The sequence below is a fragment of the Centrocercus urophasianus genome, unplaced genomic scaffold, assembly GCF_019232065.1.
Source record: "Centrocercus urophasianus isolate 14NV4802_14NV808 unplaced genomic scaffold, USGS_Curo_1.0 seq_7, whole genome shotgun sequence".
In the NCBI taxonomy this organism is placed as follows: domain Eukaryota; kingdom Metazoa; phylum Chordata; class Aves; order Galliformes; family Phasianidae; genus Centrocercus; species Centrocercus urophasianus.
Window position 1 is genome coordinate 3612363 of NW_024885310.1, and position 24939 is coordinate 3637301.

At 36.9% G+C, this 24939-nt stretch overlaps 1 protein-coding gene across 1 annotated transcript in view; it reads left to right on the forward strand.

Moving 5' to 3' along the window:
- The window catches only part of CCDC73 (coiled-coil domain containing 73), a 53812-nt gene that overhangs the window by 26928 nt on the left and 1945 nt on the right, over positions 1-24939 (forward strand). The window contains exons 10-20 of the mRNA XM_042837217.1: positions 618-753; positions 2787-2866; positions 7778-7906; positions 8172-8231; positions 9781-9885; positions 12605-12715; positions 14319-14450; positions 16257-16289; positions 17574-17742; positions 18882-20402; positions 23224-23357. Coding sequence (XP_042693151.1) covers positions 618-753; positions 2787-2866; positions 7778-7906; positions 8172-8231; positions 9781-9885; positions 12605-12715; positions 14319-14450; positions 16257-16289; positions 17574-17742; positions 18882-20402; positions 23224-23357 — 2610 coding nt within the window. The remainder of the gene's footprint in view (positions 1-617; positions 754-2786; positions 2867-7777; positions 7907-8171; positions 8232-9780; positions 9886-12604; positions 12716-14318; positions 14451-16256; positions 16290-17573; positions 17743-18881; positions 20403-23223; positions 23358-24939) is intronic.

The window sequence follows — 24939 nt, forward strand, 5'->3', positions numbered from 1 at the left end:
TTGTACCACCGTGTAGCTCAAAACAGTTTTCCTTTGTGTACTTAAGTCACGCTGTAGTGAAAGTGTTTAGGTCCATAATAGGCTGATGATACTGTACTGGTGCCTTTATAAAAAGAAAAAACATCTGAATATCATTTGCTTAATAGTGCCAGTTTGGCTGGTGTGGGGTTTGGACAGTGTTGAATTCAAGGGACGTGCTACATGAAGGGAATAAGAGTATGCAGTGCTGCACTGAATGGTAGTGCAGGAGGACAGGTGTGAACCACAGGCAGATGGAAGCACTATTAGTGTGCTAGGCTGTGTTTGCAGTACAGTGACAGGTAGAATAGTGTGTTTAGAGTAAGCTGTGTAACAAAGGAAAACTTGAAATCAGCTTTTGAAAACAGTTAATACAATCCTGCATGCATTTATGAGAAAGTTCTCCTGAATAAAAGGGAGAATGTAGGAAAATGTATTGAAACTCAGTCTGGAAGTGGGAGTTGGTAATCAGATATGAAGTAGACAACTGAGATACCCTGAGAATGATTTTGTTTATGCCATTTTGAGAAGCATTTTGAGTGCTGATTTATACATGCAAGATGGTGTCAGTCAGCAGGTGCTTCCTTTGTTTCTAACAGGATCAGAAATTACAGATGCACTTAACAGCAAGAGAAGAGCATCATAAGAAACTGAATGAAGTTGAGAGGTGTTATGCTACTATTGCATGTCAGTTTGGAATCGTTAAAGGTGTTCATGGAAAATTAGAGCACAGTGGTATGTATGTTTTAAATGTCCTCCAGTATTCTTTATTTTTGACAACACTGAGTTGGAGATGTGACTACATTCAAAAAAATAGTACGTATGCTGTGCCAAGCATCAACATTTCAGTTGCTTCTACATTGTTTCTGTGACAGTGTCAGGTAAAGCAGCACAGGCCCTGTACTTCTGCTCTTTTCTGCTACAGCTGTGTGTGTCACCATATGTGAAGAACTGATTTCTGTTCAAAATCATCCAGTAGCAGACCTGCTCATTCCAAAAAATCTTTAGACTTAACGTGGGTCAGCTTCCTGTTGCTGTTCAGCAGACATAAACAATTGTACCAGCACAAAGGAGGAGATGAAAGTAAAGGAATTGGCAAGTAATGGAAAAGAAATCTGGTTGGGATGAGTGTTAATGTTGGGAAATGGACAGAAGGCATTAATGAAATGCAATTTTTAGTTATGTAAATACATATAAAATATTTAATATGTAGAAATATTGAAATTTAAAAATAATTCAGTAAATAGAATGGATGAATAAATCCATGTAGTTATTGTGGCTACGTGGCTTTAAAGCTTTATGAATGTGTTCGTTAACCCCACTCTTATGTCAAAACATCCCAAAATTATTTGTGAATCTACTAAAAAACAAAAATACTATTCCACGTGCCCTTCTTAGTATAAATATATTTTGCCATCCTTAAGACATAAAACTGATATTTTTATTACTCAATATATCAGATTTATATGATGTTTGGTACCTAATAATTTGAGGGAAATCTGTGTTTTGCGTGAAGTAATGCACTGCAGTGTCTGCATAGGAATTTGTGTAGAACTTGTGAAATGTGTGTATGTATTGCTTTGCATACCTACAGTGTCCATCCATTAAGAAAACTCTTTGCTAAGGAAAGGGAGGACTGGTTGTGTAACTGAAAAACAAGCATAGAAAAAAAAACCCCAAACTTGAAATTTTCTAAATAAAACCACATAGTTTTTCAGATCGAGTCTGGTTCAATAGATAATGTGTTCTAAGGGTATTTGGGGTTCTATAATAATTCAAGTTACATTTTTATTGCTTTTTATTTGTTTTGACTGTCCAATATTAAACCACTCTAAAAAAAAAAAAAAAAACAAACCAGTGCTGTGCTTTCATTTTATTTACACTGGGCAAAGCTTTTCTATTACATGCCAGATACAGAATAGTCTTTTTGCAGTTTATTGGAAAAATAACACCTGTAGTGTTTTTTTTTCTTTTAACTACAGATTTTGCCATATTTCTTATATTTATCAGTAACTGCAAAATGATCCCTCTGTTCAAGAAGGCAGTCTATTCACCTGTTTAACTATAGTGTGTCTTACTGCAGTGGGAATTCAATTTGCATTGCGGGATGTGAGACCTGCAGTAGGCATGTAGGCAAATTGTAAATTCTGAGCAAGAAACTGCAGTCAGGGAAAAAGTTATGCACAAAGTGTGTGAGTTCATTATGCAAATTGTTTACATTTGTAAACTGTTTGGTCTTTATTTGCTATATGAAAACAGCATGTAGGAATGTAAGAAAGTGAAAACTGATGTTTCACTTGCATGCAAAATGCTGCAATGTGTAATAAATTTACTTTATTGCCATTATTAGCACTTCAAAGATAGTGTGAATACATGACCCTTGTTGGAAATCTTACCAAATTTTGCTTAAGTTGTACTAGAAGACATTTATTATTTTTTGAAGTATTTTCTTTTGCTAATGTTTTGTTAACGGAGAAGTAGTTTGAATAAAGTGACACTGAATGACAGTAAGAATGAAATTACAATTACAAATTACAATCAAAACGATTATTTGAGGTATAGAACAATTGGTGCTGTCTGCTCTAATCCTTTCATGTATGACCATAGTATATACACAGATTCCTTGAGTTCTATTTTGCATCCTAGTCTGCTTTCCAAGAAGTTGTTTAACAGTTTCAGGCATTATGCGCACATACATAACAGGTATAAATCAAATAATACTTTAAATGTGGAAGTGTATATATAAACATTTCAACTTTTGTTTAAAGTACAGGAAGCAATACAGCTCAATAAGAAACTAACATCAGTGAACAAAAGACAAGAGACTGAAATAAGTAATCTGAAGGAAGTAAGTACAGTACTCATTTCATAGTGTGTAGGTGGACTTCTGGACTTCATCAAGCTGCTTTAGTATTAATAAAGTAGTGTACAAGCAGTGTAGAATTGTTCTTCATTCTATCATTAATGGTTAAATTTGTCTTGGTTTCCCATCTTAAACACAGATGCTTCAGATGACTGATGGATCTGATGGATTTTTATTCACCTCTATAGCAGCCTACTTGTTTCTTGTTAATTGTTGTCCATCTCTCTTCTTCCTGCACTGTGTAGTCACTGCATCTCCCATCTGATACAGAAGGGTAACAGTAGTCTCTTCAGTGTAGTTAAAGGCAGATATAACATGATGCCATAGAAGCAAGCTGTTATCTTGAACATACAATTATGCAGCTAACTGAATCTCTGTCAAAAGTGAGAGTTCTGAGGCAGGGTGACTGAGTCAGGTCAGAGGGATGCTATGGACAAAATTGCCTGGCTGTTGAGCATTTTCCTGCCCCTCCTCTATTCTGGAGCTAGTATTTGCTAGGTTCTGCTTGAGTTATAGAAAAGGAGGAAGAATAAAGTTATCTTTTCCCTTTAAGCTGTTGTTTAAATGCTGCTGTGAGAAAAGGTGGAAGATCATCTGAAGACAGAATCCTATTCTGTAAACACCATATCCTCTGTACCTCATTGTTTTCATATTCTCTCTTTCCTGTCTGTGGTTTTTTTTTTTTTTTTTTTTTTTTTTTTTGATTCTGTGAGGATTTCAGAAAGGGAACAAATTGTAGAACATCCCAATGTGGAAGAGACCTGTGAGGATTGAGTCGCTCCACACAGAGCCACCCAAAAATCCAGGAAGTTTGGTTTATCCCTTGCTTTGCCAATGCATGGTTATTTTTAGCTTCTTGATCTACTACTAAGCTTCATTTTCATTTGTTTCATTCACACCTTCTCAAACAGTTTATTCATTGTTATTTACTAGATATTTTGACAAATTTGGTGGGTGGAAGAGCAGAGGAAAAAGCACCGAGGATTGTGAGGGATAATCTATATGAAACATGTATTGTAAATGTCAGTATTCCAGGAGGCTTTAAAAACTTTTAAGCATTACAGCCAATTGGATTTGTTGCTTTTAGTTAAGAAACCAAGAATAATTAATTGCTTAGAAGTCTCCCGAGGGTAAGTAATAGGAGAGGTAAGAAAATAAATAATGTGAAGGAAAATTTCATGTAATTAAATTTGTGAGTAACAGAGGTGTGTGAGATAAACTAATAATGTTTTGTGTATTTTAGTTACCAAACATTTTGCTTGATCCATTTTTTTTTTTTTTTTTTTTTTTTTTTTGAAGTCACACTTCTGACTCTTAAGCTCTTGGGTGATAAATTTATAATGAAATACTGCTAGGTAAGCAAAAGAAGGAGCCTGAAACTTAATCATTGGGAAAACGTCTTTGCCTTGCTCATTGTAAATAAAGTTTTGTGAATAGAAGTTGTACATAGTATACAGAAGGATGACATGCCTTTTTTTCTGAAAAAGCAGAATTTCTGTGAAAATAGATTTTAAATCAAGCAATATGGTTAAAATTGCATCCCATTCTTCAGTATTTCTTATTCTGACAGTTTTTAAGTTGCAGCTTGTAGAACATCTATGGAAAGTTAAGTAGTATGAATGAGCATTGCTGATGTGTACCTGTAAGAACCCTAAGTTCAGCACAGCTTCTGTTAAGAAATGATGTGGTCTCATCTCTTGGGTCAGTGCACAAGCGACTAGAAAAATAGTTCATGACTCACAAAGAGTTGCTCTGAGCTACCTTTATTTCACTGCAGTTACCCTTCACTTAGTGCAACCATTGCGAGAGACAGCAGTCCGGTGTTTTCCCTTATTGGGTAATGTATCAGTTGTGGAGCTGAAGGGACTTACAACAGATCCAGAGCACTGAGGGAACTCTGATATTGAGAATAGTTTGGAAGAGGGATTGCCAGGCTACCTTTGGTTGCTACAAAGCTGAAAGTAGTCTTTAAATCTGCAGTGCAAGTTGTGATATCTTATGGAACTGGGTTTATCTGTGTTGGATACCTGACAGGCCTCTAACAGACCTTACTGCCTGTGAGCTGCTAGCTCTTACCTCAGCCTTTGTTTTAACTCAGACTACAATGACCTCTTACACTTGTTCTTAATGGGAATACGAAGCTTGTGAATTCTAGTCAAAATTTATGGATAAACAGTAAACTAATCTCCAAGGTTAGTGAAATGACATGATGGAGCTGTTTAGTCATACATAGAACAGTAAAACCTGATTTAAATTGATGTCCATTCTACACAAGAATTTCTGGAATTTGTGGAAAGAGGTATTTGGAGAGGTGGTACTTGCTCTTTGCATTGTCTGCTTAGCAGTTCGGTTCTGATAGATAGCTTGGCTTAGTTTCCTTTTCAGCAACATTTGGTTTTGAATTTAAACACATAGTCAATATAGGGGGATTTTTTTCAAGTGTTGTGAAAGTGCTTGCATTGAAATCTGACCGTTAAAAGCAATAGAATGAAACAAATCTTTGAAAGAGAGCTATACTGCTTAAGGCCTGAGAGATTACCAAATTAGCTGATGGCACTGATTTGAGAGCGCAGTAAGATGTGGTTGTTGCTTGGGAAAAACTTTCAGTTTGCATGAGGTATGATTGCTGTCTTGGGAAGCAGTTACATAAGGCTGTGCTGGCTCCCTTTCCAGTGCTGTACTACCACGTCATGCTGACATACGTTTGTGTGGCCCTGAGGAAGAGTAGAATGGAAATTTTGTATTGATCAAATAAAATTGTACCAAAATAAATAAAAGGAGCAAGTTATGGCTTAGATCGACTAGCAAAAGGAAAGAAAAATACACTTAAAGAACAGGACTGCTTCCTTTGTGGTACTCTTTACTTTTAAGCTGGCTTGAAACCATGTGCCTGGGTGTTGGTTGCTAGCAACACACTGAAGGAATAGATTTAAAGCCTTATTTTTCTTCTGTTGAAACTGATACTGATAAAATTATTTTCCAGACTCAATTTATAGAGTTCTAACATTTCTAGTGATTGTATTAGTGGCAGAAAGCTGCTAGAAAAGGAAGCAAGGGCAGCTGAATTTTTTTTACTTTCAGAACATAAGAAAATACGCATACGTATGCATGCATAGAAATTATTTCTACAGCTACGTAGCTTATGCTGCCACTGGCTGTGGTAAACCTTCCCATTATTTTTGGTGACCTGGTCTGTGTGGGTTCTCTCCGTGGGATTTTTTTAGTTTGTTTTTCTGCTCACAGCTTTGTCAGATTAGCAGATGTGGGCTTTGTTCCAGATGGATTACGTGCATCCACCTGCTACATATGTTATCTTTCCCACAACAGCATGACTTACTTAGTATGACTTTTCTTCCCCGTCACACAATAAGTGGCAATTCATCACACAATATGCTTTGAATTTAGCAAAGCATATCTCAGATCCATAGCAGACTTATGCACCTGCACACACGTGACCTGTGTACCATGAGTTTGGTTCTTTGTAAAAGAATGGTGTGGTGCATTTCTGTTTTACAAAGCTAAACCTGCTTGCACCTCCTGCCTCTTCAATGTAGGAACTCTCCTTACTACTCTACTGTAGTAAGAAACGTGCAATTAAAAGATGTTTCTTTGGCTTTTTTCTTTTTGCAAAGGTGGAAAAAGCCTTCCTAGCTTACAGAATATATAAGGCACTGTCCTCTTTGAATTTTATAATTGACTCTGCAATTACACTTAGTCCTTGCTAGATCATTTTAGATATATTTATGGCTCAAATACACGAGAAATAAAGCCTCAAGGAAACAAAATGATTTATTTAGAAGTGGTATCTATCTTGTATTTTCCATAACTTTTGTATTTGTAAATTTCAGCTACATAATCTTCCCTTTTCTTTTGTACTGTTATTTGATTTTGTCCAGAACAGTTAAACCCATTGGTCTGTGATAAGATGGAATTCCAGTTTTGTGAAGAAAAGTTAAACAGACCAAACTTAGTAGTTAGATAAAACTATTACCATTCTGAATGCGTGGTTCACCACTATGGCATCATGAAGAATTCTTGATACTATCTGTGAACAGCATTCATAACCTCTGCTATTTGTCTGAGTAAACGTCAGAGCGCTCAAGGAGAGAGAGATATTAAACAGACTACCTTGTAGCAGAATGGGAGGGGTGGGGGAGAATAGGGCACAATATTTATGGCTCCAGGAACTATGAGTTGTAATTTAATGAGATCAAAGCGCTTGCTGTTTATTTGCTGCGCTAGGAGCTTGGAATAAACTGGTTAGAAAACAGATACTGCCCCACCAGAGGGGAAAAAAGAAAAGGAAAAATGAAGCAGGATATTTAAGAGATTATAAAGACTATAAAATCAAAGGCACATTTTAGATGGAAAATCATGTTGTAGAAGCTTCTGATATAAAATTAATTTGGAATTCTCCTGAGATTAAATAATTAATGTTTCAGGAAAAACCAAAGATCCTTCAAATTTATAGCCAGTTCCTGCTTTTACCAGGTAGTCACCGTTCCTCTTTTTTTTCCCTCCTGCATCCAAGGAACGTACCCACTAATTCAGTATGTACTTCATTTCTGTTGAGTAAGAGGCCTTACCAATATCAACCTGGTGCTCGCCTCCAGGAGGAGAAAATATCAAAGTATCGTGTGTACTTCAAACAATGAAAGCAAAATATTAGTCCAGTAACATTTTACCAATTAATATAAAGTTTCAGCCACATTTGGCAAGTTTAAAGCTTAACAAGTCAATCCCAGAAATTTCGGTTCCTCAATTTAATTTATTTAGCTGCTTCCATACATTATTTAAAAGTAGGGCATGACTCAGGATAGTTTAAAAGATTTGTCTTTGTTTTGAATTGCAATGCCTATCCTGGATGAACTATTTATATGTGTTTCCTGTGTTAAGGAACTGAAGAAAGTAACTACAGACTTGATAAGGTCCAAGGTCACATCTCAGAACAGGGTGGGAGAAGAAAACATCAATCTTGCAGCAAAGGAAAAACAGTTTCAAGAACTGCAGCAAAAAATCAGAATGGTATTCTGGAACTTAAACGCATTAGAATTTTGGTTAATATGTTCTGTTATTCATCTGAACAGGAATGGAAGTGCTATTTTAGAGTTTAAAAAAAGACATTTAAATATGTAAATAGTTTTTGCGTTCTTAAATAGTCTCATGAGGATTCAAAGTATCCTATTTGTGCAGTATTACTAAAATAACCCAAACCAGTGATTTTGAATGCCTTCAATAACAGTTTGCTCCCTTTTTCCTTTTTTTTTTTTTTTTTTTTTTTTTTTTTAAGGAGACAGCAATCAGTAAAAGAGTTCAAGAAGAAAACGCTTACATTAAAGAAGAGAAGCTAGTGAGTAATTAATGTAACTTTGCTATTGAAGATCATTAAGAAAATGTGTTAAATATTTAAAATTCTTAAGTGATCTTAGCAAATAAAATCACTTGTTATTAATAAAACATGTCTGCAAAGTATGTAAGTGGGATATTGTCATGTTTAGAAGCTAAGCCAGCAGTATTAACTAGGTTGATGCCTTGTTTCAAGTCAACTTCTATCTTTGAGTTCAGGCTGGAGGCATCTGGTATACCTGTGAAAATAGTTGTTAACATAACTCTTGAGAACAAATAAGTGTTAAAGTTTGAATGATATTCTTGCCACGGTGCTTTCTGGTTGCCAACAGTTTAATACAGTACTGTTGATATTGCAACCAGGTAGAATTCATACAGAGCATAAGTGTTTAAATTATAAAACTATACCTGTCCAAAGCTGATTGGTGTTAAGGTTCCTCTGTCACAAACTTAGTTCCTATTTGGTAAGTTCCTGAGCAAATCCTAATATTCAGACCAGGTACGTGGAATCAAATAACACAGATGTAGCATGAAAATTGTATTCCCTGTAATAATTACCATAATGCATTGCATTTGCAGATATTTTTTCATTCTGCAGTTCATGAAACTAACATTTTGGGAAAGCGTGATCATCCTCCTGAGGAAGGGCCAAAAGTAGCAGCATGCTTGTATGCTCACTGAGCGTATGGAAAGGATAGGGGATAAAGGATAATCTGTGAAAGTTTGATTTGCATTTTGAATCCTCTTTTAGAAAATTCATACCAATAAACATAGGGAAAAGAAAAAACCAACAACAAAGCAAGATATAAACTCTGTCATCATTTCTCCCACAGCTCTGAGTGCACTAAAAGCATTGCTGTGGAGGTGTTTGTAGCCAAATTCATATGGTCATTTTGTGTTATCAAAGAGAAGGACTGGTATTGCCTGTATTTCTCTACTGTGTTCTGTGTGAATTGCTAGGATTGTTTTAATGTGTCTGACTTTGTGTAAATTGGAGGTGGGGGTAGCTCTAATACAGAGATTAATTTCATGTTTTTCTCCAAGAACTTGGGTTGGAACACCCAGATTTTTGTATTATAGCGAGCTACGAAATCACTGTCTGGACTAACTGAATATGTTGGTTTCAGTGGCTATTGGACTGAATATATTATCTAAATTATAGGCTGATTTACACTGAACTGTATGTAGAGAAGCAATCTTGTTTAGTTCAGTGGATGCTGGACTGGATTCAAAAGACAAAACCAGCTCTGCTGCTGACATGTCAGGTGATTCTGGGTTCAGTTTTCTAGATGTGAAATGCAACTAAGTATAAATTAATCTTCAATGGAAAGAATATTTCTTCCTAGAAAGAAGGCTGGAAGAGCTCAGAAGTTGTGATTACTTTCCAAGTGTTGATGTTGGTTGTGATAAGATATAGGTTCTAATATACAATATTTTATATACCACTGACAGAATAAAAATAAATATGCTAATCTCAAAGGTGTAAATTGGTTTCTGTTTAAACTTGAGCAACAAAGTGTTATTCAATGTATCCTGACTTATTTGTTCACAAGGAAATTCTCAGCTCTCTACAACGTGTGCAGAAGCAGCTTCAGCGAGTAACTCAAATGAATGTTAAAATGGAAAGTGAATTAAATGCACTGAGAGAAGAATATCAGGTCAGATTTTCCTTGATTAGACAAGCTGCTTCTATCTGTTAGCTATTTTTTAAGTCTAGGGCTGTTAAAGACATCTGTATGCTTCTCAGAACTTTTGACCTCACTTCCATTGCTCCCTCAGCTCCTTAACTGTCAGCGTGAACCTTGTAACGCAGTCTATGGTTTCCCTCATTTAGTTTTCCCCCTAAAGTAAATTATGGTTGCCATTCTGATCACCCATTTCTGGAAGGTAAAACCAGAACACTTCTAAGGTTGCTTTCAAGTATTCTGAAATAAAATGATTCTATGACTTGTTTCTTACAATTAATTTTTATGTAGTTGTAAACTTCTCATTTCCAGAGAATACTTCAGATTTCAGATTTTTGGAGCCAGAGCAAAGAGCCTAAAACTGATTGTGTCTTTAGCCATTTCTTGTCGTGTTGTCTGCTGTGTCTATGTCACAGCTGCTGAGTAGTCATGTTGGAGAGCGCTGAGTTGAAGCGTCTTCAGTTTCTCTTTGAGGCTGTGAAAAAGGGATTAATAACAGTTTGTATTCTGTATTACTTTTGCAGTTGGATAGGCCCAGTGCACTGAAGATGAAGGTCATTATCTTTTCTGATCATATCTGCCATGCAGAGGTCCTTAATGGGACTATTAAAAATTATGCACTGTGTTTATCCATATATAACTGTAACCATTCTTTGCTGGGCTGTTAAGGCAGAGGTGTTGAACTTGTATCTTGGTTAGTCTGAAATTAAACTTTGTGTGCACGTATACTTTTGTTCCTTTGTTTCTTTGTATGAATGTAAGCAGTTTGCCTTCTGCCACAGTATGAATATATGAATGTTGCTTTTTTACTGAACAAGCAAGGTTAGATATGAGTTTGCTTTCCATTAGAAACTAGGTAAAACCTTTTGTGCAGTATTGGATAAAACTAGTGAGTGGAAGAGAAGCTACCGACTTCAGATGTCTAGATGGCTGCATTTAGTCAATTTAGAGTACTAAATCTTCACAATTTAAATTTCTTTGCTCTCAGAGTGCTGTAAAACCAAGAGGAGGTACTTCTCATTCTGGGCAATAGTCACACTAGTTCTTTGTGATTCTTCAGAGTTCTCCAGTTCCTTTTTCATATTATTGGCTTTACTAAAGTTTTAATCATGACAAAGCACAGTTGAAGGTATTTGAGACAATTTGTTTTTAAATGGTTGTTATTTCGAGTGTTTTGATAAGCAAAGGCTGTCAAACTGAGAGGGCCCAGTAGGCGTATTACATGATGGTCTCTTGCACTAAATGGACAAAGCTAAGGTTTGCTTTGGGAGTTTGGGAGTGGAGATTTTTCAAGGAAAGCTTTGGTTGGACAGCTAACTCCTCTTCCTGCAGTCATGTTTGTACTCTAATCTGCTGCTCGCTTTGCCTGGAGAGCTATGCTATAAAACATTCCACTTCAGAGGAGGCTGAATTTGAGATGCATTTATCTCCAAGGACTAAAGAAACCTTTAGTTAGAGAGGAAGAAAAAGGGCCTTATGGAACTACTGCTTTGTAGGACTGTGTGAAAGACATTGAACAAGATATTTATTATTTATTAATTATACAGTCAACGTGTTGATGAATTTTTTCATCTTTTTAATTGCATAGTATGTTGGAGAAAATCATTACATACTTATGAACAACTTTTTGCACGTGTATAAAAGTGCAAGGTAGTCTGAGCTTTCCTAGTGTCACACCTTTGAAATGCATTGTTATTAGTGGTACGGATAAATTAAAACAGGTATTAAAAAATGGTTGTTAGGTGAATTGGGAAGTAGACTCGCTTCTAGTTCAAAGATTAAGTAGGAAGGCACTGCTTTGGAGCAATGCCTCAACATTTTTCTTGTGGATTTCCAAAGAGGCTCAGCAGAGTCATAAATACAAAGCTGGTCATATAGCTACATGCATTAAAGGTATGTTTACGTTATCAAATATACTTGTCGTCTATAATAGACAATGGATGCAGTAACTCCTCTATCTTCTGTATTGTTTGCTGTAAAAATGTGATACAATAAATTCCAACAGTACCTGAGGTGTCCCAGAAGTTACTGTTGATATATAAAAGTGCATTAATTTGGCACAGTAAAGTTCAAAGAGTTAACTAAAAAAATGTTGCCAGTAGAATTAAGATGGTATAAAATCCTATACCATAACCTGTACTATTATTTTAATGCATTCTTATTCTGTTTTGGTTGTGTAAAATTAATTAAAGGATAATCAGACATAGTAAATACTTCACGTTCCAACATGTTTTAGAATGTGAAGTTTATGCAGCTTATAGGATAGCTTAATAAACAATTTAGGATAGAAAAACTGGTTGGAAAATCAACTTTTTCTGTTTTGCTCCAGAGTAGCTTTTTCTTTAAGTACTTTTTTAAGCTCTAGATTGTGCTACATTTCACATCTCTCATCTCTGGACTTTATATTACTTTTTTCTGCACATTAAAACTTATGCAGTGAAACTGAATAATGGCAAGTGTTTTTATACCCTTTTATAGCCATTTCTTCTTTCATAACCTCCCCCTGTTTCCTGTTAGCTAAACTATAAGCACCTTTCTGTTAATTTATGAAAATTATTGTTGAGATAGCACATTATCACTGATCTGTATGGCACTTTCAGCATGTTAGAAGCAAAGGTCCAAGCAACATAAAACACATCAAAATTCATTAATGTGGTATTGATTATTTTTTGGATAATTAATTTTATTGCAGACACTTGAAAGAGATAATGAGCTGCAAAGGGAGAAGGCAAAGGAAAATGAAGAAAAGTTCCTTAATCTTCAGAATGAGCATGAGAAAGCACGGAGAATTTGGAAAAAAGATGTAGGTTTGTTAAATTAAATGTTATAGTATTAAAAGGGCTTTGGAATAGTCATCAAGCATTTCAGACAATTCCTAAAAACCAAGAAAATATTGCAGAAATACTACAATAAAAACAACCCATTTATTTTCCAGTAATGCAGACTCATCTAGAAATGAATATTTTTAAAAGGTAGATTTAGGAGAAATGTTGAATTCCATGCTTTAAAAGGTCAGTGCAGTTCTATAAAGCAAGAGCCCCAGGGCATTAGGTGTTGTCTTGTCTCTAGTGCTTTAAAATATTCCGGAATTACACCAAGACATGGGAACTGATGTAATTTCACATATTTTTCAGAGCAGTTTTATACAGAACTTACCAAGGGAATACCAGGACTTCTAGGCTGCACTCTTTTACCCTGAAGAAATCTTGAAAAATGAGTAGTCAACTGTTAACGTGCTTTGGGGGGTGGAAAAAGCCAAACACAACTACCCTAGGTGGGGTACCTGGAAGGTACCAAGGCTGTATTTCCAAAGGTGGGTGGTGGGGAAGCGACCTCAAACTGAATCAGGTAGAGCTGCTGAAGGCTTGCATTGGAGCAGAAATCCACCTTTGACCAGAACAATTCAACTGAAGGCAATTAGCTGAGATAACTGTGTTCATCTCTGCATACATCTAAACAGTGTTTTATCTGCAATATTTGCCATTCTTACTACTTCTTAATTATTTTGTAAAGAATACTTTGGTAATTGCTAATTATTTCTTCTGCATCTACTGCTAGAAAGGTTTTGAGGCTGATAGACTGACACAGGCAGTCTGTGTGGAAGTTGTAATCCTGTTGTCCTAATTCCTTGACTTTTTTTGCCACTGTGAAGGTCACTGCAACCATGAGATACAAAATCAGTGCGTTGTTCTGATGCTGTCTGCTCTGAGATATTTGATACCCCTGATTTCTAGCAGTGTCTTGTGCCATAATATCCTGTGCAGACATGGGAATTCCACGTTTACTTCTTAGGAAGGTGCTAACATTCCTTTTAGAAGATAACGTCTGTCTTTGTGTCTGATGCTCCTCACTCCAGCAGCCATTTTTCTGCTGTGGCTAAATTTGGACTTTTAATTTCTTAACAGCATAATCATGGATAGCATTAACATTATACAGTGCTGAAAAATTACTCTGTTTGCTTGCTTTTGTTTTTACAGTTTGTCTTGCAATCATTTTTCATTGTAAATAGAAAAATGTAATTATTGTGTACTCACTGAAGAATGTTGGTTTCTTGAGGCTATTACAGAAGTAGTGCCAAGAAAATCCTTGATGGTTACGGTTCCTTGAAAATGGAGTAGAGAATGAATATTTACTAACATGTTTATTCTTAAACAGAAAAAGGGAGAAAAGCTACAAATAACAGTCTCGAGCCAGTTAATAAAAAAAGATAGTCTGTGTGGTACTAGAATGGGATTAAAATCCTGGTGTGAATGAAAAGCTTGAGTTGTCTTTTGTACACAGAATTCCTTATTATCTCTACTTTCTTCTAAGGAAATACATTAATTTGCTAGGCTGTTGACAAATAGTGTTTTTGTATTTGAACATGCAATAAGGGATCTGTGTTTGTGTGCTGTGCTTTATTGTAGGAGGAAGATTTGAGAAGAGAGATAGATACCATTAGAAATGAGCTAAATACCCTTAAAGAGGTCCGGGGACATCCTGATGATTGCTATCCTCCTCAGGGAAACCAGCGTTCTGAGCAAGTAGAAAATCTGCAGGTGGGCAAGTGCCTCTCATGGCTGCAGTACTTTGCACTTCTTATAAATCAGTTTAAAGAAGGAGAGACATGATGGTTTTCCTAGTCTGGCTTTCAGCGATCTTCCTTTGATATACTGAAGCCTAAAATTTTCTCTGATGTAGTCAGTGATCCAGGATCCCATTTTAAGCTTGCATTGCTGGGTGTGCCAAGTCCACGCTCAGCTCCATATTCAGCATATGTATGAGAAGTCATTAAGTGGTTAAGCATGTGGAGGTGGTGTTTTGAAGCAAAAGGAGCAGCACGCAACACTGTAGATAAGTGTTACCCCTTCCTTGAACTGGATTGCAGATTTATATTCCAGTCTTTCATAAGATGGAAAAAACAAGGTTACAAGCTGTAAGAGAAGAATTCCTTGTGTATGGAGTATATTCTGTTATTTGGCAGTGTTTTGTCTACATCATTGTTCCATTCAGTTTTCCACTCGGATAATGGTTCATCCTTCAAAGGAGGAAGAAGTCATTTTGCACCTCTACAGATTTTCAGTGTTAGGGAGACAGTAGGTAACTACACGTCTTTTGAGGAGTAGATAAAATGTAAAATGACAAACTGAAATGACCTTAGAATTTGGAAGAAATTAAGTGAATTTCTTCCCACGCTCATTCCAACGTACACGCACATGACTACACACACGTCTAGGATGCACTTGATAATGCTGTGGAAATTAAACTTGACACACATCTTCATCATGCAGAATCTGCATGAATTCTCCAAGATACTCTGGAGAATGCAAATTGTGTAACTTTGAAAAATCACAGTTTCTTTGAATTAAAATACAATTTATATTTAGGATGCAGAATCAAAACGTGCCATCAGAGTTCTGTGATAGGCTGTACTTGTGCTTCCTGAGATCATCCTATCTGTTTGAAAGTAGATATGCTTAAAACATATGGTTATGAACTGGAGAAAAAATGAGATGACATCTAAATACGTATCTTTAACTATTTTACAGTGGATTGCCACACCACTGTATAAGATTTCAAATTTAGATAAGTTAGGCCAATCTCCAGAGCAACACTGGTAGGAAATTACAGGAGCTGCTGGAGATCATGTTGATTAGTCTTAATTCTGGAACTTCATCTTGTATCAGTAACGAGTCAGGGCCTAAGATGACACAGAAGGGTGAAGTGTTGGCTGTGATTTGGGTGAAGGAATACCAGAAGGAAATACACATGCATATATTTTTACACCTAGTGCAATCTGAAGTCTCTGTGATTATTTGTGGGGCATGACGTTTAGCATGTACGTAAACTTCATACTGATCATCTGTGGAACAGAAATTAAGCCTTCTTTTAAAAATAAGTATAATGTGAGTTCTCACTTCAGAGCAAATTTGAACCTGAATAATTACACTCCTGTTGACTTGTGCACCACAGTTTAGTTTATCATGCTACATGCTTGGTTTATTTAGTATTACAGACAGTAAACAGCTGTGTAGTGTTAGAGAACAGAGCTATATCTAGTGGCAAATTATTATTGTGCTTTTACACCTACAGGGAGATGCAGTTTTGAAAAGGTTTTGAATTTAATGGTATTGTAAAAAGTTGGAAAGGTCATTTTAGGTATATGCATGTTGCACAGCTACATTTTACTAAATTATGGCAATGGGGGAATAAAATCAAATCTGTGTTGGAGAGTTTTGATATTTAGGCATTTCAATTTAGGCGTCTTAGCCCTTAATTTTTGAAGGATGTATTCAGTCCATCTGAAGATCTGGAAAGGAATTGTAACCTTTCTTGCTTTCTAAAAATATTTCATGTTTTTTCAGATCTGTTCAACAGTTCATCCTGTAACAAGAAATGTAAGTTGTGGCATAGCAGTCATTCTGTACCCATATGAAGAAAGCTATATTGGGTTTCTTTCTGTTTCTGTCTAAAGAAACAGCTCTTAGGAGCAAAAGATTGTGAAAGAATTACAGCTTTCGTGAAAGAAACTTCTTAGTTCTTGTATTGGAAAAGAAAAGCTTGAAAGCATAGAGACAAGGCTGCATGTAGTCAGAAAGCAAAGCTAACTAATTAAAAACTAATTTCAGACCTTTCCTTCATTTGCATGACTCTTCCCCAAATAAATTAAGCTGGGAGCATAAAGATGTTTATGTGACCTGTAGAAAATTGTTTCCTGCAGGTTTCTATTGTACATCATCTCCTACCTTACCATCGCGATTATCCAGTTTTGACCAGGTTCTGTATGTGCCTCCCTCCATTTTACAATATACTCTGTCCTCCCCAAACATCTTCTGCCCAAGTACAGCACTTGTAACTCCCTCCCACATCCCAACCTTCCTTCCTTCACTAACACCTGCAGCCACCCAAGTATCTTTAGCTTTTCCTTTCTCCTTTTATGGAGTCAGCAGTGCCCCTGCTCCCTCCCACATCCACCTACTTTTATTTGAGCCAGCATGTGCTCCTGCCTTCAGCTGCAGATAAAGGATGGATGCTTCTTCTTTTCCTTTTTTTTATGGGAAAGGGTGGATGGTTGTTCATTTAGGTAGTTTCTTCACTATTTAGCTGACAGTTTTAACATAATATAATGGAATTAGACACCTTTCAGGGTTCCACTCCTGTTGAATTCGACTGTTCAGATTCAAAATCCACCTGGGAGGGAATGAGGAATGGGCAAAGAGCAAATTCCTAAGTCTTATTTGCATATGAAACTGAGTAAAAAAAATCCCAGCTGGTTTGTGAGGTGGGAACAAATAAAAAGTGGTAATAGGTGCGTGTGAGCTTGAGCGTAATTAGCGATCGTGTGGGTGTTTTCTACATATAATTACTGGGCAGGTCACTGATTTCACCTGCAGGCAGAGGGCGTCATCCAGTCAGTGCACATAGAAAACATCTTCCTTCCTCTGAAAAACCGACGACTTGTGTAATTTGGTTTTTGTGGACTGTGATCAGAGATTAGAAAGGCTTAATCTACTTCCTGCTCTTCTACAGTCCTAACCAGCTTTTTCCCCCCTCCATTTACATTAACTTTATATGCTTCAGGAGAATGGTCCTCTGTTTCCATCAGAATTGTGAAATGAATTCAGAGTCAGAGACTGTAGTAGGTTATTAAAATATGTATCATCTTTTTCCTTCTTATGTAGAGTGGTCAAGAACAATCAAAAGACAGTGAAATACAGACTATTCAGAAAGAAAATGATTGTATGCCATTTATACTAAGAAAAGATAATAACTTTGGACATGAAGATGAAACTGAAGTAAAAAACGCGGTGAACTTCTCCTTAAGCACTGAAGAGTTCCAGATAGAACAAAGTAATATGATTACCTGGCTAGAAGAGATAAGTAGTATTGTTGATAAAGGGATAAATATTTCAGTATAGCATAAGAAAATGTTTGAATCCCAAATTAAATGTGTTTCTAACAGCAGTAAATTCTTGATGTCAGTAATGCCAGTCTGTGATAAATTCCCAAGGCTCTGTAGGAAATCACAGTGCTTCTAGTGGCTGCCCTGGGACATCAAGCTCTGTATTGTTGCTCCTCAAGCTGCTAAAATACCTCCTCCTGTGTTCCAGCCGAGTGGGCACAGGTTAGGAAGAATAATGTATACAGAGGAGTTTGGAAGGAAAACCCAGGAAAGATTTCCCCTTTCCTGTAAAACAATAAAAACAGGCCCAAGAGTGCTTGCAGTGTGTTTGTTCACGTGGATGATCATGATGCTTTTCTATACAAAGAGCTTGATGAACTCTAGTAAGTGACTTTTTTTTGAAGCCTAAAGACCATATAGTCTTCAATACTTTGCTGCATTGTAGAAATGGAGTGGGAACTTAAGCAGTTATTAACTGTAAAATGATTGCCTTATAGGATCAGTGCTCATACCATCTGCGTGTACTTTCAGAAAACACCTTTCAGATAGTGAAGTGCTTTAGCTATTCCTTGTTGGCTCACTGCCATCAAATTACAGTATGTTCCTTGCTGTATGAACATAGTTCAGCAGGTGTGGTTCTTATTAACTAAACATGCCACTTTCAAGAAGATAAATAGTAGTAGACTGCTTACAAACTTTATGTAAATACACAATACACAAAAAGCAGGTTGATTTAAGTGTTATAATTTCCCAATTAAGACCTTTTAATAATGTAAGTACTAGTTGGGAAATATTTCAATAGATTTTCAATACAATCAGTAACTAAAATGCACAGAGTGTTAAGATATTTTCTCTTTGAACAGTTCATAAGTGTTTAGCAAATTATGATAAAATAATATTTATCTTAAGTAATTTTTTCTATATTTTTATGTGATTGAAATATTACTGTAATGTAAGAGAAGAATCTGTATTGATACTAATGTTAAGTCAGTATTTTAGAAATCTTAATTAGAAATCTGTAATAACAATGTTCTATTTCATGTGTTGGTGATCCATCACTAACTAGGAAATGCACTTACTCTAACAGAGTTGCAAGTTCTTGACAGCAGTTCTAAGGATGAAATCAATGCAGCTAGCCCTCTGGAAGGGAAGCAGGGGGAGGCTTCTCCCAGGAATACCCTCTGCACAGATACTGATTTAATTACCCCAGGACAGGACTCAGAAATGCATGTCACTGAATGTAAAGAAGCAGAAAGCCTAGGAACAACATGTGGAGTGCTGCTGGAGGGAAACAGTGCGAATTTACAACAAAAGCTACAGGACAGCACTGGTCCAGCAGCAGCACATCACACAGAAACAAGCAAGGTTCTTTTAGATGCTACTGACAGAGTAATTGTCTGTGAGAAAAATGTAATTCAAGAGATGAATTCTAGAAACCAAGAACTGTGCAACACTACACGTGAATCAGTTTGTACTAAGGCAGACAAAAAGTCGAGTTTCATAGAACTCAACAGCAGTGTTCTTACAACCGAAGCATCCAAAAAAGAGTGTGAAGCAGCTGTCTGCACTGAGAAGAGTGCCGTGTGTGAAAGAAATGCAGGTAATCATCAAGTGAATGAATTCTATTTCGGCATCCTATCTTATGCTAAAGAAAATTATCAGACAGAATACCAGAAATGTAACTTGCTGAGCAGTGACAACGATGTGGATAACAGATCGTGTAAGATAGAAAAAAGCTTGTTACAGCTGAGTGGTTTACCTAGAGATAAATTTCCTTTTAAACAGATGCTTGTAGATGCTGAGGTCAAAAGTCACAATGATAATGCTGCAAACAGCAACAGAAGTGGTACACTAAGGCATACTGGTTTTCCAGCAGTGGATGCTCAAAATTTACTAGCCATTAATCGTGATAATGCAAGTACTGATCAAGCTGCAAAAGAACATAGTAATAACATGCCTCTTACAGGTACTTACAGTGTATGCCCTCCAAAAATAAATAAAGGAATAAATGTGGGTGATGTGCACGGCAAACGACCTGAACATGACAGCACTGAGCAATCAGGAGGTGACAGAAGTACCTTGGATGCTGAAGCTGTGACTCCAGTGAAGGCAGATGATTTTGGCACAACTGTTCAAAATGGAATTGGTGCCGATAAACTTAATGAAGAAATTCAGAAACAGTCCATCAAAAATGGACGTTCCCTGGACGTTAATGACAATTCAATAAATAACACTGTGTTAAAACAGAAGAAAGACTCGCTGCACGGTACAGTTCCAGGAAGGAAGTCTGCTGAGGGTCACCTGAAAGAATCGTGCTCTTTATCCATGAGAACATCTGGAAATCTAGTAAATGTAAGTGGAAGGTCATCCTTTGATCTTTCAACTTCAGATAAAAAAGCTGAGAAAACCTCAGTATGCTTCAAATTTCTAGAGCTCAGCTCTTGTTCAAGAGTAAATCAAATGAGAAGTCAGACTACGTGGACTTCATCATCCCAAGAACCTTCTGTTTCAAAGGAGAAACTGCCGTGTCTAGTGGGAAACAGAAAGGTGATCTCAAGAGCATTTCAGAACACCGGTGAGAATGTTGGCAGGAAAGAAACAGGTCCAGGTAAGAAAGAGAAGTACAGATATTGTTAAGATATTGCATGTGTATTGTTGTATATTGCACTAAACATGTTTTAAAAATTACCAAATTACAAAATTTCTGCATTTAAGCAGTGCAGTGTAATTGTAGAAAGCTCATTGTAAGAAGAAGAGTGAAAAATACTATGAGAGTTCTCAATTTATCCTATAAATGTAGCTAAGCAGTTTTTGTTTGATTAATTATTTGATTAAATAAACTTTTGTTCATTTTTCCTTTGTGAAAGAAAAGCAGGGCAGTTTCAAATGGAATTTTTATAGGTGTTTGTAACTCTAATGCAGGGTGTATTTCATCAGTGCTTTGCATGTGATCTGAAAAGCACTGAGCAGGTTCTCAGAATCATTCAGTGCTCTCATTTCACATTAAAAAAAAAAAAAATTAGGGTGATTTATGAACCCACAGATATTCCCTTGAATCGTGGTTAGAGGAAACTTACCCATTTTTATTGTCCATCTTTGGTTCAGATGGACAGTTGGAACCATCTGAGCGAGCTGAATGTGAAAGGAGCTGATAGCATTGGAGGCACTGTACAACACAGCTGGCTGGTAGGAGTGCTCAGTGGGCTCGTCCATCTTTTGTTGCTGGTGGTCATTTTCTGAGCAGTGTTTTGTCTATGCAAAAAAGTAAATATTTCACTGCACGTTTCTGAATGATTACAAAAATGTGGAAGGGTGCAATTTTAGATTTGCTTTACAATAAAAACTAGCTGCTAATTAAATGTAGTCTCTTGCCAAAGTAAAATAATACATATAATCTCTGTTTCCAAAGTATATCAACTGCAGCATTTAGATCTATTCTTCTACTTCAGTAACTGGACAGAATAAAAGATGGTATCGGTGTTGTCTCCCTTTCTCAAAATAAAGCTTGTATATGGGTTGTTTTTAATCCCTGTATTCTGCAAGTTTGGAGAAACTTTTCTTAGTCTGTGAAGAACTGAAAGCCCCTAACTTTGTTCAAAATGGAACTTTGGGTGCTTAGATGTTTTTCAGGAGAGCCAGGACTACGTTACAGGGTGTGTGTGTGTCTCATCTTTGCTGCTTGCGTGTATGAAGAGCAGAATGGACACCCTGCCCCCTGACTCCTCCACGGTTTGGCAGCCAGTGGCAATGACTTGGAAAACCAGCAGCCTGATTTCCTAACATGGTTCTGGTGTTCTGAATTTAGGTTGTTTTGTTCCCGTAGCCGTAGCTCTCGTGTACTTCTGTACACTGACACAAGTTTTTCAGTTCAGTTTTGTTCAGTTTCAGATGAGCCTTTGTCACTGAGACAATAGTAGTGGTTGCAGAACCCTGATCTCAAGACAGTGCTTCATTTTTCTTAGTAACATGAATTTCAGAAGCAGTTTCAAGAAAATCCATGCACAGTTATGTGATGTTGCACATGGATTTTTTTTCCTGCTAGAACAGATTGTGCTATCTGAAATTAATCCGTGTGCTGTTCCTTCTTTTCTTGTATGCAAAGTAGGGTAATTCCAAGAAGTGAGTCTAACAAGTTCATCCAAAGGAGCCAGTGGGGATTTGCATATGACTGTGCTTCCACAAATGAGTTACCTAGTGACCAGTACAGTCACCAGGCCTCTTTAATTCTGGCAAAACTTCACAGCTGAAGATCTTGGGTTGGGTCCCAGATCTGCCTCTCCCTCTCATTGTACTGCCTAATTTATATAGGGCCCTACTTCTGCTTGCCTGCCTCTTGGAGAGCAGAAAAATCTTACTGACAGGGCACCTAAGAATTAGTCATTGCAGTACACTCAGCACTGCAACTTCCAAGACTTATTGTGGTTCTTTTTTCCAAATATTTTCCCAAATGGCAAACCAGGGGTGGAATCAGCGTGGATGTGTTCCTATGTTTGCTTTTATTTTTCCTCACCAAGGCACAGCTAGCCACATGAAACACTGAGCACTGAGGTTTAGTAATCCTGTTTGAGGGAGCTCCTTTTACTGCCCAACGACAACGCAATCTGCTATTTATACATTTCTGTTCCAGCAGCCACACTGCACTGAGTAGAGGAATTAACTGGGAGTGGGCAGAACCTTCCTGGAGAACTCTCCTCCTATCTGCTTCTGCAAAGTAATGATTTTACTATTATATCTGTAACTGACAGGCATCTATGCTGAGAAAAAAAAACAGTGACTGCATTATAAGTAATTTTGAAGTATGCTTGTTTTGATTCTGCAAGTAGTTTGATGTTGGCTTCAGTGGAGGCTGCTAGCAGTGCATAAAGCCACTGCAGGACTGCAGCCTTACACTGCTACAGTCTATCCACTTGTTTGTGCTTTGTACCTTCAGCATAGAGCTATGGCCTGATCTCATGAAATATTATCTATTTACAAGAAAAGACTCCTTATTTTAAGGATGTTGTCTGTCTAAACAGCTTTGTATTTGGAATGTCCCTATTACAAGTCATCCTGCAATATTATGTCAGGATGCCAGTAATTAAATACTTTATAATCATTACCAGAAGGTGAGTCTTAGAGGTGTGCTGTTTAATAAAATGTACATTCAGTCAGCATACCGAAAATGCTTATTTTGTATAAACCCCAGTTTTCATATTGTTAATGTAATATGTGAAAGTGACACGAAACATCTTTGACTAGAATAGGAAAGTACCTCATCTTTGCAGAAGAATCTGAAAGAAAAATGAGGGAAAAGCCTGAAACAGAGATTCAGTGATTAAAACAAAATTATTTTTTTTTTAACATCAGAGGTAAGCCAGAAATTTAGTTACTTGACAATTAGTGCCTGGAGACTAAATTGCAGTTGTTACCATTTCCTTTTCGTCAATCAGGTTCTACCAGTTCTAACGGAGCCGCCGACACTTGGAATACCTCTGGTATCCACCAAGACCCCCAGGGAGACCCTACTGAAGAATGGAATGCTATGCCAAAGACTTTTTATGATTCTTCTTTTCCCACAGAACATGTAAGTCAATTAAAAATACTGCGGACCAGACCTCAGTGAGCTAATTCCACAGATATTTGTACAACTGTACACATCTGGATACTTTAAGACTGAGTCAATCTCCAAAATAATATCAAAAGGGCAACGAGGCACCATTTTTCACAATTAAGGTTGATAGAAAGCAGCAGGAAAAAGTCACAGCGTATGAATCAAACAGATGCTAACCAGTCTGTTTGGGAGGGGAAGAAGAGGGTAGTTCATTGTGTACCTTAATAAAAATCATCACCTAGAGATTTTTCTTTTCAAAAAAAAGTAGCATGGAGAAGTATAAAAACATTGTTTCCTTTCTTTGATAGGAACATCTTATTTTTTTAAAAAAGTCTGTGAATGGCTTAGAAATTCAGCCAGTCTATGAACGACAGCCCATCAGTTTATGCCATGCAGCAATGACAGAATACCACGTGTTCAGCTGCCTTACTGTTTTAGTGTTATGATACCAGGTGTGTGTGTAAAAGCAGACCACAGAAAAGCAAGCTGTTGTTTTCCAGGAAGACAGGTTTGTTCAGGGTGACACTAGCAATGCCTCATACTGCATTCTTAGATCCATGTTAAATCCTAATCATATTCAAGAGCAATAGAATAATCTACAACTGCAAGGGGCCTCCTTCTCCAGAAGAGCTTCTAGAGGAGCATCTCAGTTTGGGCTGTCTCTTCTGGATGAGATTTGAGACCAGGATGCAGACATAGTAGGACAAAACTGACTGTTTTTTATTAAACATAATCACGTTTACTACTACGTGCTGCTAGCATTCATGTTCTCTGAAATTAAGACTACTGTTATTAAATTACTCAACCTTCCTCATGTAACGATACTTGAGCATGAGAATGAGGTGGATTTTCTGCAGAATACCAAATGTGGTGGTAATACTGTGCCTCCTGCTTTTTTTTCTTATTGAGGTGGAGCCAAGAACTGATGAGAACACTCTTCTTGCTCTTCCCTGCTTATTCTTCTATACTTTCAGCTGAGAATTCTGGAAAGAGGTGGACTAAAGTGCCTGATTTACAGCAAGTAAAAAGCTGTATTTCACTGTCTGCTGGTGGTTATACTACTACATCACCTCCAAATTAAAGCTCCCTATGTGCAGGCTAAGTAAAAGCTGAGATAGACATGAACAGCATGCCTTGCTGATTTGACCTTAGATTATTTTCCAAGCAATTGCTCTATGAAGTCTCAGCCTGGGACATTGCAGACCACTCCTTCCCTTTTGTACTGGTGCTGTTCTAATACCTTCTTTCTTTAAATTTGTCATTTTTATGACTGACGTGTAAAAGCTGTTGAGATTAAGAGGAGGCTCAGCAGTTATTTTTTCTGCTCAGTTTAGTTGTTTTGACCAACTTGCACATTTATAACAGGACAGACTTATGCCTTCTTCCACTTGGATAATCTCGTTTAACCAAAACGCAGCACTTAGAAAATTAAAATAAGTATGTTTTCATACATGTCCCCCCCGTGGTACTAAAGAGAACTTACCCTGTTTTACAGTGTGGGCAGTAAGAGGCCTTGCTTTACTTGTATTTCATTGTGAAAATGCTGAGGATTTTT